This window comes from Poecile atricapillus, chromosome 14, assembly GCF_030490865.1.
Source record: "Poecile atricapillus isolate bPoeAtr1 chromosome 14, bPoeAtr1.hap1, whole genome shotgun sequence".
NCBI classification, from domain to species: Eukaryota; Metazoa; Chordata; class Aves; order Passeriformes; family Paridae; genus Poecile; species Poecile atricapillus.
In genome coordinates this window covers 8,021,371-8,040,837 of record NC_081262.1, presented here as the reverse complement: position 1 = coordinate 8,040,837, position 19,467 = coordinate 8,021,371, and the positions used below count along the sequence as shown (strand labels likewise).

Sequence of the window (19,467 nt, the reverse complement as noted above, 5' to 3'; positions counted from 1 at the left end):
AATGTGGGGTTTTTTGCATCCAAATTCATAGTTTACCCTAACAATTTAGGATAATTGGTATGGGTTTGGATATTGAAACAGGTCACAAAATCATAGAATATTAGGATTTGGGTTAGAAAGGACCCTTAAAGATGGTGTAATCCAACCCTCCTGCCATGGGCAGGGACCCTTTCCACCAGAGCAGGTTGCTCAGGATAAAGGGAGCCTTTCTGTTTGTGTTCACGTGTTCTAAGCTTATACAAAACGTGCATAGCAATAGGTATAGAGAGATGCTGTGACTGCTAATGCAGTGTGAACCCCCAGGCCCTGAGTGGCTTTTTTTCCCCCTTAAAATGTGTAGAGCTAAAACTAAAGGAAAAAATGCTCTTTAGGATGTCTTTTTAGAACCAGTTTGAACAGTTATCAATTTCATAACTACAGGGAGTTACTGTGACATAAAATTTAATCCCTTGGGATGCTCCTATTTATTCTTCAGAGTTTTCTTATCTTTCAGAAGTGAAGTATGTGTTACTATAGGACTGCATGTCCTTTTTTTTCCCCTTTAAATTACAGTGTCTTCTATGAAGACTGGTCTTTTATGATGGATGAAGAACGTTCCAGTATGATCCCTACAATGGCAGCTGGTAAGACTTTCTCTTCAGTATTACTGTTCTTGGAAAACTACTGCATTTTGGGATGTTTCTGGTTGTGAGGCGTTTTTCTAATACACTCTGCTTATGTGGAGAATGCGTATCAGAGGCACAGCCAAGGTGAACGGTCAAGGTATTATGCCAATTTATGCTATGATTTGATGGATTGTTAAAGTCCTGGATCTGGACTTCCTACAATGCAAAAATCTTCCATATACATTTTTTAACTCTTCAGCAGTCAAGGCTAACTTAAAACCAGTGCAATTTAGAGCAAGCAAAGTGGGTTATTCCTGACTAGAAATGGGTAATGATGGAATTTTATAGCAAGATCCAAATTACACGTAAATACAGGTAAGGTGAGTAAGAGTAAGGAATGATAACAAATAATTTACTTTTCTAGAGTTCAGCCACAGAAGTGATATTGTTAACTTTTATACCCCTTTTCTCAGATACATGGTCACATGCTTCATTCTGCAAGACAAGGTTCATGGATTTGCTAATGGAATATAGGAACCAATGAATACTAAAGTTGCAATGAAATGGCTTTAAATAAAAGGTTATAAATAAATGAGCTCACAGTACTTTTTGATTATTTAATGTGCAGCTGAACAGCCATCAAGAAGAATTCAGAGCTGATTGCATCAGCTTGAATACAATCTGGAAAGGAATTAATGGTACATGAAAGAATAAGAGTTCATGCATTAGGAGCTGGGATAAATTCTTGGGAAAAATGTTTTCCATGTCATAGTTTCGTTAATCCTTAGCTTTATATTCATAACTTCCGTGTGAAGTATATGGTGCATTTCTGGTGTCTCTTTCCCCTTTCTTTTACCTGAAGGTCTGAACTCCATTCTTTTTGCTATCAACATTGATAATAAGGATTTAAATGGGCAGAGCAAAGGCACACCCACTGTGTCAGATTTGCTAAAGGAATCCACACAAAATGTGACTTCCTTATTGAAAGAGTCCACTCAGGGTGTCAGCAGCCTCCTGCGGGAGATCACTGCCTCATCTGCAGTCTCGATTCTCATAAAACCTGACCAGGACTCTGACCCACTGCCTGTTCTGCCGAGGAATGTAAATGCTGGTAAGCTTTTATGAATGTTAGTGCTGTTCAAAAACTTAGAAAATATTCAAGTGTGTTTAAATAACTTTCTAATTTACTTTTAATGCAATATTATATAGCAGAAGTCTTAAAAATAAATGCACTATGCATATGAACCAACTGAGTGTGTAGTTAAAAAGCGTGAAAATGGAAATATTGGGTGTGAATACTGCATGGTAACTGTGTATTTCAGCATTTTTGTATCACTGTGAGAGGGAGACTAAACTGTTTTATTGGTAGTGCTCTGCTTGTGACCTGAATTTCAATTTTTTGTTCATAAAATTACGCTTTGAAATTTGTGATATAATGATTTTTCATTTTTAAATGTTGTCTTTTGGCACCTTGCCAGTCAGACATACAGTGATGTATATCTTTCATTATATATCAGGTACAAATCTTAGCTTATAATCTGCTTCAGGCAGTGACTGTGTTTAGTCTGAATTCCTATCCAAAGCAGATAATTGCCAAAATGAAAATTTACTCATACACTCTTTACCTTTAGAGGTCTTAGTGTTACAACCAACTTGTATGATGTTAGTTACTAACAAAGACCCAAAGTCTTAATCTCTTGTAATTTGAAATCAGTCAAGCAAAATGTGATTTTCATTATATATTTTTTGTTCCAAAATTAACAAAGTAATATTTTATTATCTTTGTTTCTGGAAGTTGAGTTGTTTTGCTTTGTAAAAGTACAAAACTGCAGGAAGATTTATGTGCTTTTCAATTAAGAAACAAGGTTTGAGTTTAGGTAATAAATTGTTTTGGTTATGAGAAAAAAGCACAAACCCCACATGAGAATCTGTTAGGAATAGCAGTTGAGATAAAACCTGTTTTTTATTGGCATTTAAAATAGACTTTGTCTTAAAACACAGTTTTTAGAGCAAACTTGTGGTACAGCTTTTGTTGTGTAGCACTTAAATGAGATTAAAATCATAGGTGATACTTGGGATAACTTTGGTATAGAATAACCTTGCAAGATGAAAGAAGACAGCAATTGACCATATGGTGCATATGGCTCCACAGCATGATGTACCTGATGTGTACAGCATACATGTGTGTACAGAACGTGAAAGATACAACTTCCAATGAAATGTCACTTTAAAAAAATTGAGTTTGTTCAAATGCAATTATATGTGGAATGTTAGAGCAAGTCAGATGTTTCCATTAAAGTCTGTGTTCTTTGTTGGAATTCTATTTGCAACCAGAATGGGTTTTAACATCCTTTTAAAAGTATGTTAGTGTGTTTTGTGGATATATAACAGCTGGACTTGAATTAGACAAAGCAATTTGGTCCCAGTGTGAGGTGCCTTGGTGAGTAAATTTCTGATGTTTCTTGGAGTGCTTCAACTTTGCATTTAGCTTCACATGCCCATCAGATTCAGTAGAATAGGTAATTCAGAGAATAGGTAATAGTGTAAAAATAAGTGCTGTCACTGAATACATCTGGTGTAATCAGAAAGAATTTCAGTGTAGTTCTAGACCAAGAGCTATTTAGCTGAAAATTGGCTGTTCAATTTTTATAGACAAAACTATTTTGATTGCAAGTATTTGATTTTGTTTGCGTTGTTTCTGCTTTTCCTCTGAAAGTGCTTCATGTTTTCTCTGTTTTGCCGACCTGTTCTACATTATGCATTAGGTGTAGTTCATTGGAGAAAGTGGCAGGAAGGCTAACATTTTATTTTAAATTTAATTTCATGGGTTTTTAGAACTTTTTTTTCCAGTTTCAATTGAATCATGTGCATCTCCAAAATATCTTCTAAAATCTGAATTATGTAAGGTAATAAAATAAAGCTGGTAATTAGAGATTTAAAAGTTCATGTGTATGGAAAGATAACAAATGTCATGAAAGGGGTGTTTTCTTGACTAGAGTAATTTAGTACATGAATTCTTTCAAGAAAAATAAAAAGGTTTCATTTATTATTTATCTTTTCTAAACTGTGTAAAACTTTGTATTGCTACTAGATTTGAAATACAAAAAAGATCGAAAAAAGAAGAAGAGAGTGACAAATATTATCTCATTTGATGAAGAGGAAGATGAGCAAAACTTGGGGGATGGCACAAAGACTCTGATTACAGGAGAAAGTTCAGAGGAGAGTGTAGACAGATCTTCAGTTCTTGCATTGTCCTCATCTGAAAGCACTCTCGGAAAAAATCTGAATGGGAGTGAAGGTAGCCATTCGTGGAAGAACAATTCAGTATTTATGAATGGAGAGTATGAGTACCAGAAACTGGATGTGAAGAGCATTGATGATGAAGATGCAGATGAGGATGAGCTGTATGGAAAATCATTAGGAAACAAAAGCACAGAAGGTGGAACTGAAGCTTCTGAAAAGTAAGTATTGGGGCAGGAGATAGTGGTAAACTTTCCATGCATCCCTTCCACCTCTCCCTTTCCTTTACGGGTACTGACAAATTGATGTGTTGAACTGAACTATAGATTCTCTCTCTTTTTTTTTTTTTTTTTCCTCTCCTTATTCCTCCTCTCCCACCTTTTTTTCTCTCTTTTTTTTCCTTCTTCTTTTTTCCTTTTTACTGTTTAAGCAATATGGGCCACAGCAGTGATGATATTTTGCTTCTAAGTTTCACTGAAATCACAAATTTTGAGATTTCAGACTTCTTGTTTTCCTTGAAGTTCTCAGTTGTTAAAACTTTGGTGTGATACAGCCTGGCTATAATTCTGGCCTGCTTGATATTTCCTTGTTCTTAGTATGATAATGATTCTATTTTGGCTATACATAAAAATTTGTATTTTAAATAAAATAATCTTGTTACATCAGGATGTAGAATGGTTCAACAAGGCAGAACAGAACTGAGAGAGAATAATTTTAGATACTAATATGCTTTCTTTATTTCTGACAGAAATTCATTTAGAAGAGAAGGCAAGCAGTGCTCGTCTCATCTGCTTTTGGAATGTCTGGTCTTTAATGAATTAATGTATGGCTGACCAAGAAATTGGCAGGCAGATTGAAATAAACATTTTTCTTGCAGTGGTATCTCTGAAAGAAATGTAAGCACTATGAACACCAATACCAGCTATATAAATAGATTGGTTTGTTTGTTTGTTTGTTTGTTCTAAATAGGCCTCATGAAATAGTCACATGCAATTCCCAGCTATGCAGTTGGAGTCCTCTGCAGGTCCTGAATGATGACTCAGATGTTCTATTTCCTGTCAGTGCTGTTGGCTCTTACTCCCAAACAGGTGGGCATTTGAATTCACAGAACTCCAGCAACCTTTATTCTAACACAGGACAATGGTAAGAAATAATGGGGTTGTACAGACACAGGAGATACTGCACAAATGAGATAAAAAGTTCAAATTCATTTTTGTTCTGAATCAGAGTTCTCCATTTGAGTAGTTGCTTAGTTAAGGGGGAGTTAACAATGTCAAAATAAACCTGAGTTTCACTGGGATTAAGCTGTGTTCTTGTATTTTATTGAAGTTTAGGATAGTTGTATAAAAAATATGTATATCCATTTTCTAGATACCACTAAGCTGCAAGAAGCTCCAAGTGTGTTTGAGAAGTTGGATTCAAATTAATCTTGACAGATTGGAGAGCAGCTGGAAGCAGTTCAATAGAAGCTGTTAACTGTTGAAATACAGGATAAGGAATGATTGACTAGGAAATACTTGCTTAGAAAAGGATATTGTGATCATGGAGTGGTTTGGGTTGGAAGGAATCTTTAGAGATCATTTTTTTAAGACTGGCTTTCTGAGCTGTGACCACTAGTTGCCAGCTAACATCTAATTTTTCACATGCCAGTATAGTTTTCTGCAGGTTACAAGCTGATAGGGAATTAACAGAGCTGTGGACAAATGAGGGTGTCATTTGTAAATGTAAGCTCCATTGGCTCTCCTGTAGCCTCAGCTGCAGTGTTGTGTGCAGTGAGGGACACTTCAAGAATGATGTGGACCATTGGAAGCAAGCAATAAAAATGGTCGAAGGAATGGAAGAGAAGACCTGGTGCTTTTACAGGATCCATATTAGTACCAAAAACAGACAAAAAAATTCCACTAGCCCTCCCCTTCACCCTGTTGATATTTTTCTAGCTGTTCATAAAACAGCATGAAAACTTTGGGTATACTCATTTGGGTTAATTTCACTGGACTTTGGGTATGCTCATTTCAGTGACCATTTAAAAACTTGTCAGTGATATTCAAATAATGTTTTAATTGTAGAGTATTTAATATTTTTTGCATACACATTATGTGTCCAAGAGTTTAAACGGATTGAAGGCCTTTGAAAAAGTGTAATTCAGAATTCAGTTGTGTAAGTTCAGTGAAAAAACTGTGAATCATAAAATAATGCTGCACTGCCCTCTGCTGTATTTAAAAATATGTACCTCATAAGAAATGCCAGTGGTTCAAAAAAAAAAAAAAAAACCCTAAAAAAGAAAAGGACATTTTAAATTTTTTCTTGTGCTGCCATATTTTGAAGGAATTGATTTAGAAAATGTTGAGTCATTTGTGGCATTGTGGTCTCTGTAAAACAGAAACTGTTGGGGAACATCCACAGGTTGAAATCTGGAATGTAAGAACACATTCCTGTTTATGGGGGGTGGTGTGTGGAATTAAGACTCACAGTTGCTGTCAGTAGGTGTCATGAGGCATCAGGAGCATGAGTTGGGGGTTTTGATCTGAAATCAAAAATCAGGAGTGCAAGCCAAGACTGAGTTCTGGAGGCAGATGACCAAAGAGGACATCTGTACATATTTGTATGCATCTTAGCCATAGCTGTCCCAGGGGCTTACTCTTTCTAAGAAGACACCAAAGCCCCTTGTTTTGTGTTGCTTTCTCTCAGAACTGTTTTGAATGCAATGCTCAGCCTGCTAGAGGTGATTAACAGGCCCATTCAGATCACTTCTGGGCACGGGACAGATATTTTCAGTCCTCCTCCTGTCCATCTTTGTGGTCTGTTATGCAAGTGAGAGTGACAGAGCATTGGGCTGGTGAAAGGAGTCAGTTGATCAGTGCCAGGAAAGCCCCCCAGAGCCTGTTGTCTGCTCTCCTGGTCTCACCTCTGAACAGGAGGAGCTGCTGGAGTGTGCAGGGAGGGCTGCACTAAGTGCCCATTGCACAACCCAGGTGCCAGCCAGTCAGAGACAGGGATACACAGGGATCCAGGCACCCACTCCTCAGCCACACTGACTATTTGCTGAGATTGAAAGCTGCCTTAGGCACTTGTTTGCTTGACTCTGGGAGTTGCACTTCTCCTGGATGAATGATGTCAGAAAGAACATGCATTAGCTTATTCTGAGGGGAGTCCAGCCCACTATCTGGCAAGCTCATTATTATCCTGGAATTTTTGTTAAAACATGCTTAATGAGCTCTTGTAAAATACATAGTTTAACCCAATATTTTGGTTTATAGGTCTTAATACCAATAAATAACACACACACACACATACATATGTTTATTTGAAATAATATAATCTATAGTGTTGTATGTTAATATGTATTTTCAGTATTAATCTGTTGGAGTGCTCCAGGGATGTGTCAGGGCATATCATATCTCCATGTAACTAGAAATGAGAAAGCCTCTGTCAAAGTGCAGTTGCTTGGAACAAAAATGGAGTATGTATTTTAGGATCTGAGCTTCAGTAAACTCTACAGCTTCAAAAATAAATTTTCTCCTCCATAGACTTTCTGACATAAATCTATTTCCCATTAATTTATTTTCTAAAAATTTCAGCTTTTTAAATATGTTCTATTTAGGATTGTCTTATAGTAACTTTGTAGCCCTTGCATAGTGAGATGCAGAACACATCAATAAAATATGATTTTTGTTTGTTTCCACCTGAGCTTCCTTAATGACAGGCTCAGTGATGTGGATGTTTTGCTGCCGACAGTTGTGGATCTGTGGACAGATGCGCATTATTCATGCTTTTTAAACAATATCTCATCTGTCGGATTCCTGATGCTTGGTACAGAGACGTAAGGAGCCAGAGAAAAGCCATGGTGCTCTCTTGGGAATACAGAAAGTGCTGGTGTCTTTGAAAGGTTTCGTGTGCTGGGGACTAACCACAATTTCTTCTCCTGCAAGTCACAACCAGATTTGTAGTGAGCATGAAGTATCATGAGGCGCTTCAGCTCCGGCGGTTTATGCAAGTAACTTCAGGAAGAAGTCTCCTCATAGCTTTGCAACTCTGTGCATATCAAATATAATTTAGGAATTGTGCAATACTAATTTCTTTATGATGGCTGTGTTCCTAAGAGACTTGACAATCCTGCTGGCATTCAGGGTCAATTTGTAGAAGCCAACTTTGGAGACAGAATTAAAAGTGTTTAAAAGCTTTAGCAAGTTGAGTGATTCTGTTTAATAATATAACTACCTAACTTCTGGATTTATGTTCTTATTTTATTTTTTGAGTAGTGCAACCCAAAGAAAGCTAATGCTTGTGCATTTTACTTTAGATAACTTGGAGAATGGAGAGGGGCATGAACATGCTGTTCATCCGGTAGAACTGGTTCCAAGGAGGGCTGATCTTCCTTACAGGTATGTGCCAAATATGTTTGTCCTAAAAGAAAAAAACCTTCACCCTTAAGCTTCCAACTTATTGTTACCTAATGCATTTAGTACTGGAAAACCAACTACTCATCAGGGTGCTTCTGCATATGTTAGGAAAGACAAATGCAAAAATCCTACAATTGCCTTTTTGCATAATTTCATACACTGAACTTTTCCTAATTATCTTGAAGAAGTCACTTTAGTCGTGTCAAATAACAGACTCGGCCTCTTGGTTTTGAAAATAAACCTCATGGTTTCATGTTGTTTTTTACGTTATTTTTTTACTATATTCTCTGTGGCCTTTTAATTCGGCATTTTTGTGCGTTTGCTTAAATCAGTCTCCCAGAAGATACATTAAAAGATTGTTCAAAATATTTTTATTAAATATGGGTGAATAGGATAACAATTGTAGTTTCTGGAATGTTTTTTTTCTTAAGTTTTGAATTCAGGATTTTGTTTTCATATATTGATTATAGTGTGCTTTTATGACTAGAGTGGAAGTCAGTCCTCCAGCTCAAGTGAATACTTTAACCAGTATGTTGCCTTCAGCCACTGTGCCAGAATCCATGACAATTAGTAAGTACTTCCTTGATGTATCTGGATTGATGGAAATAACTTTGAACGTCCTGTAACTCCTATTTTTCTTTCGATAAAATCTGCTTAGAGAGTCATAGAGTACTTAATTTCTGATGTGCTGGTCATGTTAGTAATAACTGCCCTAAAATGATGTTTGTATTGGCAGGTTATGCTTCATTGCAGCTGATATATCCTTAAATTAAATGTGACTTCAGTAGTTAAATGAAAAATAGTGTTTTGATTAATATCTTTAAAGTTCTACAAATTCTGAAAACACTGATGGGTGGTTCTGATGTAGTCTTGCTTATTTTGCCTGTTTTTCATAATGGCTAGTCAGAAACAAACAGACAAACCCCACTCTTTCTGTGATTTTGATATGCAACTCTGGTCCAAACATAAATATGGGCTTTCATATACAAAAACTTGAGTTAAGATTAAGCAGGAGGACAGTCATGTTTCAGTGGTATTAAGAGCAGAGCTGGACAGGATAAAATAGTCTTTGCTGCAGAGATAGATTAATAGAAGCACAGGCAGTTTGTTTATCACATACTTGATCTTTTTTCTTTGCATGCTCTTGTAGAACAAAGACTTAGTTCTTAAACTGAGTGTCTAAGCTTGTAAGCCAGTATGTGTTTATGTTCCTCACTGTACAGATTGTTCTGTAACTGAACTGGCTTTATTCCTAAAGCTCTTGGGTGTGTGTTTGTTTCTTCTTATAAATTTCAATATGTACAAGTTTTAAATTATGACATTTGGGAAGTTAGAAGTGATGCAGCCAAGATTCTTTTCTGCAGTTGATTCATGCAATCATCAAAATGAATGAAAACTTAAAATATTCTAATCTCATTTTCTAAAGCTATATTCAAATGCTGTATCAACCTGTGTTAAAGGAGATAAAACAAGCATTTTCACTGGGCAGTGTTTCAGGCTCTGGCACTGGTCTACTGACTGAGCTTCACAAAGCTGAAAAGTCCTTTCTTGCAAAGTATGTCATGAAGTGGCAAACTAGGGCATTCTAGGAGCCATAATTGAAGTGTGGAATGGACTTACTGTTATTTGCTACAGTGACACTTTGGTCACCAGATAGTCTCTGCTGATGTTGTTCCTACAACAGCCTTTTGTTCTTATTTATTTCTCAGAGAATTGCACAGGGAAGTTTTCTGGTGCCCCTGCACTCTATTAATTCTGCTCTTTGTAGGGGAGTCAGGTACCAGCAGGGGCCGCAGTTGGTCTCCTTCAGTTACTCAGTTATTTCCCAGTGTAGGTTAAGACAGCCATAAAATAGAAAGAAAATCTCAATACTTAGCAATTTGTAAATGAAATGAAAACACAGGATCAACAGAAGCATGCACACTATCATTAGTTTCCCAGTTCAGAGAAGGCTTTGGTGAAAGGAAGTGTGGGAAGCATGTGAAACCCATCTATAATGTCAGTAGAACACCTAGTAAATAATCATAATTATAATTAAAATTCAGCTGACTATACATTTATCGAATTAGTGAATACCTTTATAATAGATGATCCTGGGTATGTTGAATGAAAATGCCTTTTTCAAGTTTGTTGTTATTGGTTGTAGATTCTCTACAGGAGAGGAATTCAGCGCTGTGACAAAGTCAGACGCTGAAGCTCTTTCTCTCTTGCAATTAGCAGAAGAATTATTAAATGCTGAGGCTTATAGCTTGGTTGCATAGCAACTGATTCTAACACATCAGGCAAGAAAAATGGAATGCAGTAGTGCAGTGAGAAAAGCTGCGAGGTCTCCAGTGACTGGATTTTTGTGTTGCTTACTACTGAAGACAAAACCTGAAATGGATTTTTAAAAATTTATATTATTTTCTTGCTTTTGTTCCAACCTATTAGTATAGTACTAAACTTCTCTTACTTCTTTTGATATGCAGGCTATAAAGTTATGAGAAGCTGTAATTTAAAATTTCTGCCATTTTAAATTATTTTCCTGAATGATGTCCCATGCATTTGTAAGGTATAGGTTAATTTAGCAGCAGATAATGTCTCAGAAAATACTAATACCACTCAAGAGAAATCCACAGAACTTTGCCGTTTATGTCAGGCATAATTTGGAACTGGCCCTGCTTTTCAGATTGTTTTGTCATAACCAAGTTTATAAAGAATTAAGCTGGTCAGAAGTTTTCTATTTATGCATCTACTCTACTATGTAATTTTCAGTTTTTAAGGAAGTTGTCTTTATCTTAGTATACTTGAATCACAAACAACACTGTTTCAAGGGTTGCTATTGGAAGAGAAGATTGTATTTTCAGCATTATTTTTCACCAGAATAATCTGTCCTACCAGCACAAGTCTCCCCATTTTGTTTTTGCATAGAAAAAAAAAATAAGTTCCAAAACATTCATTTTAGAAGGATTCTACTTGTGTTTCTTCTTTACAAGGTTCTTTTATTATAGTACTATTTTTAGGAAATAATTGGTAATTTAGTTTTTTCACTATCATTTTCTTCAGTTTTTAAAATTGGGCTTAACCACAAAGGTTAGAAAGGTTGTAACACTGTACATCATTCCATATTTTTTCTTATATTCTTGAGAAATCCCCAAGCTTTTCATGATCACTGAAGAACTTTACTGAATAATTAAACCTCTATGTTATATTCTTAGCCTGGTTGTGTAAGTGAACATGGTGTATGTTCTTGTATTTTCTGTGTCCTCTAAATAGCTGCTGACCTGTAGCAGGACCTGCTGTTCTGTAACCCAGCTGCCACAGGTCACTGGCAGGTACTAAATTCTTGTGTCTTCTTTGAAAGCACAGCTGTGAGGGGAGGGTGTTTGTATTTCATCAGGGAGAGGAAAGCTGCAGTTTGCTTTACGTACTTGGTTTTCACCAGGGCTCTTCTATACAGTAGAAGGCCAACACAATTTATTTCCTACTAAAATTTGCCCTGTGAGTAGTGACATGACAGGATAATATTTACAAGATTTTTGAGCACTAAATTAAGCCTTTAAAGGCAGTATTCATGTAGGCAGCTTAGGGAGCATCAAGCTCTTTATGTCTTTAAAGGTCAGACTTCTGATTTAAGATGTAACTAGTCTGCTGGAAGTCTTATTTGTCTCTGAAAATATCTGTGTAAATTTTCACTCATGAAAAAAAAAATAAAATTCCTGTAAACTGCTCCCAGCCCACCCTGATATTCTATCTGCAGGATTGCAGAGGAGGCTGCATGACCTTGTGTACTCTGAGGGATGATTTCACTTACAGCTCATTCTTCACAACAGGTGATTGCAAATCATACTTCTCCAATCTTTGGCTAAATAGCAGAAGAGTTGTGAAACTTATGACTTTTCTGGAGGTTGTTGGAAACTGGCAGGTGTTTCTCAAAGCATTATATATTCCATGCTCTGTGACCTTATGAAAGCTTTCTAGAAGCTAGATTTTGCATGAAGTATAGAATGGAATTAAAATTTTTTTTTAGAGCAAATATTCACTGAGTAATTAGGCACCACAGATTAATATCAGCAATTAAAGAATATTGTTAGTGCTTGAAAAAGTGAGGTTTAATATGAAAAAATTAGTTAGTACATTCCTTAATTTTTATATTATCTTTTTCTTTTTTTTTTCCTGATGAAGAATGGTTCGGAATTATTGGTTTGTACATGGGAAGTTTTTTCAAGCAGTTGTTGCAAAACTATTTCTTAGGAAAAACTTCACTAGTTATCATCTTATCTCTGTCTTTATGGAACTCAGGTTATCACTTCACTGTTAGATATATTGGCGTTGAATGCTGATCCTTAACAACAGTAACATATTGTCTTTCATTAATATTATTTTACAGAACATAAATGTCATCAAGCACAAAACAGCTCAGAAGTAGGACATAAAGTCTAACACGAAACACTTTTCCAAAGTAGGAATACTTGGCCATCTTTCCACTGTTTTATTAAAAAATAAAAAAAAAAAAAAAAAGGAGTGGGGGAGAAAGATTGAGCCTGCACCATCCAGAAGTCAGAAAATGCCAAATTTATGGTTGCTGCTACAACCCTGACATTTTTTTTTTTAAAATTTATTCCCTTTTCTAACCCACACAATGTATGAGACATAAGTCTGCTGGAAAAATTAGGTTATGATCATATGCTCATCTTGGAGGAAAGTGTAAGAGACAGACAAAAGCTCATGAACTGGGGGTGTTCTGGCAGGTTTGAAGGGAACCTGCTGTAGTGTATGATTCTGGATTTCCTTTACGTTTAGCTGGCTGCTCTGACATGCTGCTGAAATTTTTCAGGAAGCGTAAGTGAAAGTAAGAAATTACAGTTTTTGAAAGTTTTAAATATTATACCTGAATTAAATAGGATAGTTTCCCTTTAGGTCTACTCAGCTCCTTGCTTCAAAAGATCATGAAATTAAGGTTTCTGATTTTTTTTCTTGGTAAATTTTTACTCATTTAATTACACTAATAATGTTTTACTCTTTTGTATTTACTATGGATAGAGAGGTTAAAGAAGTGTTGATGATAAACTGTGTAGTTCTTGGGTTTGTTTTGAGTAATTTATAGAAAATATGACTCCTTAATACTCATCACTTCAAGAAGATACAGCAGAGCTATAGCCATGGAGCAATCTTGCTGCTCAGGTAGGCATGGGCTGGACCAGCCTTCTTGGAATTCCAGTCTCTTAGCCCAAACTGGTGGTCTCTGTTGATGCTTTTGTCCACACCTCCACTGGTACCTGTAATTGAGCTAAATTGGCAAGAAATACTGAGTATGAAATGTGTTTGCATTTGTGATCCTAAATTAAGCATTGATTTTTGCCTTATATGTGATAATGAAATTAGGAGTTTCTGCTTTGTTGTGTCTCTATAGTATTGTCAATTCCATGACTCTCAGAAAAATGAGGCAAATGGAAATAAGTAAGCAATTTAAAGTCATCTGTTTCAAGAGGCTTTTTTTCTTCCCCTTTTGTGCAAACTATGGTCTTTAGCAGAATCTTGCTTTTGTGCTCTGCTTGTGTGTGTGTGTGGGAGAAGGGAGTGAGAAAAGATGGGATTTCAGGTCTCAACTCATGCAGAAGATTCTGGATAGAATAAGGGAAAGAAGATTAAGTTATTATGCAAGTTAAGGTTACAATTTGAATAGGCTGGTAAAATTGAAATAATGAAGACAATTTATAAAAGCTTAGCTGTATAAATGTTAATAAATCAGTAGACATTAAAACACCGAGTACACACACAGGCAGTTGTTGCAGAGTGGGCACCTCGTGCCAAGTGCAGAGCCGTGTCTGAGCAGCAACAGCTTTAATTTATTCAGAGTTAGAGACATAACAGCAACGACCTGTTGATTGTGCACTATCATATTTTAATGGCACACTTAAAATATTTAAAATGCCATTGGCTTGATGCATCCTTGAGGAGGATTCTGAATTCAACATTTTAGTTCAAGAGCTTTATTTTGTTATGGAGTGTTACTGTACAGAAAAGTTACCATGGATCCTTTTGCCTGTGTTATTTATTTGTATGATGCTCTAACACTTCCTGGATTATTCAGTTTTCCTCATCCATAGAGCAATTGTTTATTTCACAAATAGGCTGATGGATTGTGGTCCCTTGTGCTAGTATTTAATACCCAGAAATTTCACTATTTCACTTTCAGTTTTTCTACGAGATTTGGATTTTTTTTTTCAAGGTTGCATAAAATATGCTAAGTTACTGTAGAGAACTAATTATTCTTTCTGTGCTGAATTAATAAAGTGCAAACTTCCTCTAATGACCTATTGAAATGTTCCTTTTTAATGTCATTTAGCTCTTAAGGTGTAATATAGGTGTTATGGAATGGGCAGAAAAAATATCATCTGCTTTCTCCCCGGCCAAAGGTGCAGGAATGTTTTGGAAAAAAATCTAGCATAAAGAAATTTGGGTTGGCTAATTTCAAATGATAGGAGAGCTTTGCTGAACCCTGCAGTCCTGCAAGGATGGCATTTATCTGCAGATTACCAAGGCTAGACTGGAATCATGATGTCTGCAGCACTGACTGATACATTTGATCAACATAATGAAATCTTTTACATTTTATCTACTACTAGAGTTTGTCAGACTCCATCTGGCCCATAGGACAATGTTAAGATTTTGTTAAATGGGAAAAAACTTCGGTAAATATAGAAAATATCTAGAAAGGTATAGGTAATTCTGTAAGCTAAATGTAAAGGGGAAAGAAGTTGTCCAGTGGCTTTCCTTCCTTGAAGAAATCAAGTAATACCAGTTCTGTTAGTATGTTTTCAGTAAAAGCACACAAAATTTACTGGCATCTGCATTGAATACTTGCAGAAGAGAGTTGGCTGATTTATTATATATAAACATTTCAGTTAAGTGTTGGGAGAGATGGTTTAATATAATTGTGTCCTTGCAGCACTCATAAAATTATTGATTAACATGTGTGAAATTGTTAATGAAATTTTTAAAGCTGACGCCTTTCTGTGTGGTATTAAGCTGCTCTGATATCATGTTAAACCCAACCCAAAGGAAATCTTTAAAAATTCTAAAATTCTATCAGGTATTGTTTTTTTTTTTTCTTAATTTTTATTCTTGATTTAATGATGGAAAGCATTTTTAAGGTATTTCTAAAAAAATAGAAAGGATTTTGTAGGAAATTACAAGGTTCCGAGAGCTCATCATCTTTAGGGTTGAACTTAAGAAGCAATACCATGAGGAAGCAATGACATGATCTCTATTCCCTGTAGCAGTTATTTCCTGTGTCAGGATTTACAGGCAGGAGAAGAAGCAATTTGGAGAAGCTGAACAAGTAACAGTGTATCTCATTAATATGCATGTGGTGAAAAGGTGCATTCTGCCCTGCATCTGTGGTGAAAACAAAACAGCTGCAAGCACAGGCACACTTGTAAACATTAGCATTAAAGCCAGATGCAGATTAATTTGATTTGATCAATACTTCTGATGCAGTTTTAAATAACAATGCTTTTGAAAGATTGCTCATATTAGCGATGAGATTAAGAGCATTTTTATGTGCTTTGCTGAATAGCAAATGATGTTGGCATCATCCTAAGTGTGCTGCCTGCATACATGACTTCTAGATCTGGAATGAGCAAAATGTACACAGACATTAATCCTTTTTGTTCCTTCTTCTTAGATGAACTTCGTCAAGCTATCGTGGCCATGATGAATAGAAAGGATGAACTGGAAGAGCAGAATAGGTAGTTTGCTTTTTTATAGTCAAGAGGGACTATAACATAAAAAAAAAAATAAATCTGTTCTTGAATACAAGCTGTCCATACTGTAAAGCTATACATAGTATTTATGTAGCCTTTTTTATGTATATATTATTTTTTCTGTGAAAGGTTAACTTAATAATTCACTATTTGAATGTTGATACTGAAGAATAGTGTTTTGAGGGCTGCTTTTTGCTTTTAGTTTGAATTAGGAAATTCTTTGTACCTTGGGAGCTTTGCAGTTGTAGTTTCTTCAAAGCCAAACCTTACAGCTAGAAGATTCTGAAGCTCTCTTAAGATAGCTTTCCAAATGAGCAAAAGTTTCAAATATTCAGAAGATTTCTGGTGTTGCCCTTCTGGTGAAGAAGTGATGTAGGATGGTTGACAATGTAATGCTGAAAGTGACTTTCATTTCTGACGGTCTTTATGTTCACTTGGGGCAAAGTGATGATGCTAATATAGAAATGATCAGTTGCTTATATAAAATTCCATCAAACATACTTTGTATTCATTTAGTTTATTGAAACACATAGTTAGATGAACGAAAATACAAATGTATTCAATGCTTTAGTAGGGCTATTTTGGTAATTCATATTTTCTTATAGGTATTTTGGTTTTTTTAATGCTGGGCCTACCAACAGATCCTATTTTCCTTCCTCTTATTCTTCCCACTCCCATAATGGCAAGTTATTGCTTCATTCAGCTTTGTGGGCTTTTTTGGCAGAAGGACCAGGATGCTTTGGATTTTACCATTATGCATCGTGCTGACCTTTGCTATCTCATCAAGGGTTTTTACACGGAGGTCTGTGGCAGTGCACTTGGCAGAGACAAGAGCCTTGCCTGTCTTGCTATAAATATATTGCTTATAGATTATTCCCAAAATGTATGGACTTGCACTAAAGTATTGAAAACAGCTTACAAGCTTTTTTAAAAAGCAAATTCTTTCTGCATGCTGGTACAGTAGATCCCATAATAGGTTGTGCTTTGGGCTTGTTGGCAAGATAGTAATACAAATTAATATTAAGCATTTGCAACTGCTTTTTCCTTGTAGCTTTTCATATCTTCATATATCTTCATATCTTAACATAATCAAATCAGGTGAATTTATTAAATTGAATAATGAAATTTTAGGATGACATCAGTGGTATCATTCAGGCAACCTCCTCTGTGATTCTTAGAGTATACTCTAATTATCAGGTAGTATGTGCAGTGTTCTAAAGAGAGGCTGTTGCCTTCCTGCAGATCCCTGCGAAATCTGCTTGATGCAGAGATGGAGCATTCTGCAGCACTGAGGCAGGAGATGGAGAACTGCAGAAGGAAGGTGGCAGAACAGGAAGAGCGACATGCCACAAAAGTCCAAGCCTTGGCACGGTAAGAAGTGCTGAAAATGTCTCAAAAAGTAACTGCAGGGGAACAAGGGAAATAATTTCCAAGTAGCTGAGTTTGCAGAACAGAATTGATTTAAAAAATCACTTAAAAATCCGATTGTAAGCAATAGCTGTTACTAAACAATATCAGAAAGCAAGTACCAAGTTCTGAAGTGGTGCAGCTGTTTTTCCCACAGCTCCAGGAAGGTCAGCTGGAACAGGTTTCTCAGGACCATTTCCAGTCAGGTTTTGAATATCTGCACAGATGGAGACTCCCCAGCCCCTTTGGGCAGCTCTGTTAGCAGTGACTTGTTGGCAATGCTGTTCCTCGTGGACTCCAGGCTGCTCTTGGCTTGCTTTGCCATGGAGGATGTTGAAGGCTTGTGCTCAGCTGCCTGTCCCGCAGGGCTCCCAGATCCTCCCCTACAGAGCTGTTTTCCAGCTGGAAGGGTTATCTGGGTGTCCTGAGCCATTTCTCCCCAAATGCATTTACCCTTGTTGAACTTCACAGACATTTTCTGAGTCCAGCTCTCCAGCCTGTCCCTCTGGATGGCAGCACAGCCACACAGTGTCCCTGTTCCTGTTTTGTGCTGTCTGTGACCTTGCTGCGGGTGTGCTCTGGCCCAGCATCCAGGTGATGTTAAAGTGTTAAACAACATTGGCCCCAGTATTGAGTTGCCTCCAGCTTGACTTGGTGCTACAGTGAAATTGAAAGAATTTTAACCCACTCCTTGTCTAAATGGGATTCAGCTTAAGAAAGACTTTGGAAGGTAAATGCTACTATAGTAGCGTGATTTGCTTCTTACAATGCAAAATAAGCTCTAGAGTAACCATGATGTGTAAACTCTTGGGGGTGATTCATGTGTTTAGTAAACAACAAATAATCTAAGAGTTAAATAATCTGCCTTACCCAGAGAGAGGTGTTTCTTTTCTGCATGCACAGGCACAGTGTGTTTAGTGTCAATCACAAACCACAGCTGAGATTCCTTTAAGCTTTTTATTACCTATTTGAAAATGATAAATATAAACCTTTCATAAAAATAAAAATATTTAGGACCCTACTTATTCTGCTTTTGATGACACATCAAACCAGACTACTTGCTTTGAGGGAGGGAGAGATATGAATAAGTGGGTTTGACATTCATGTGCTGTAAGGCAATAGAGACAATGCAAAGACTTCATCATTTAATATTCATGTTTCAGGTTATAGGAGTTGTATATTCATATTTCTTTGACTCACTTCCCCCACAGTTTTAGAATTTGCAGTGACATATGGGTGAATCAGATATTTGTCATGCACGTACCTCTTTAAAGAATAGATAAGGAGCTTTTATAACCAGACCTGAAAAGATGCTCACTTAGACTAACAAGGTATTTTTAAACAAGTCTATGTAATTCCTCTTATTGCTGTATGGGTGTGTTGTGTTGATTGCTCTTCTGAAAGTCGGCTCACCTTGTCATGTGATAAAAACAGTGTGGAGAGCTGCTGAGGCATGATAAATTCATGTGTCATCAGTTACTTTGGACTTGGGAGGCATTTCTTTAATGATTCACTGCAACTCATTTTCTAACATCCTAACATAAGAAACTTTGTGTGTAGTCTCTTTGTAATATAGGCTTTTCTTCTAAAATTTTTGTTGGTTCACTTTGTATGCTGTAGGTGATGCTGCTGCAATAATAAGAGTAGTAAATTTTTAAAATAAATAGTGTTTTAAACCAAGAAGCTGAGCAAGCTGAATAATCTAAAGAATTTGAAGTAACAAAATTTTGGAATTGCTTTGTGAGTGCTGCATAATACACTAGGTGAGTAAGAGGAAAGTAAGTTTCAGCTATTTTGAAGTAGTGAAATCTCACTGTTTCCCTTGAAAACAATAGATCACATGACCAGAGCAGAAAACTTTCCTCGCTTGTAATGTTCTGAATATTTTAAGACAAGGGAAATCATTCACTAACAATCTGACTGTTGTGATTTGATGAATGAATATTTTTCAGATTATGAGAGCTGATATTTATGTGTGTCCCCAAAGCTCTTTTGAAGAATTTGACATAAATAGCTTCCTGAAGGCTTTGAGAACACAAATTTCAGTGACACATCAGTCAGTGCTGA

General features: G+C 36.3%; 1 protein-coding gene across 3 annotated transcripts in view; it reads left to right on the top strand.

Moving 5' to 3' along the window:
• Window positions 1–19,467, top strand: part of SNX29 (sorting nexin 29) — a 97,679-nt gene that overhangs the window by 9,540 nt on the left and 68,672 nt on the right. For all 3 annotated transcript variants that reach the window (XM_058849897.1, XM_058849900.1, XM_058849898.1), the window contains exons 6-13: window positions 553–623; window positions 1,468–1,716; window positions 3,697–4,066; window positions 4,815–4,933; window positions 8,146–8,227; window positions 8,733–8,815; window positions 15,915–15,978; window positions 17,236–17,364. In XM_058849897.1, coding sequence (XP_058705880.1) covers window positions 553–623; window positions 1,468–1,716; window positions 3,697–4,066; window positions 4,815–4,933; window positions 8,146–8,227; window positions 8,733–8,815; window positions 15,915–15,978; window positions 17,236–17,364 — 1,167 coding nt within the window. The remainder of the gene's footprint in view (window positions 1–552; window positions 624–1,467; window positions 1,717–3,696; window positions 4,067–4,814; window positions 4,934–8,145; window positions 8,228–8,732; window positions 8,816–15,914; window positions 15,979–17,235; window positions 17,365–19,467) is intronic.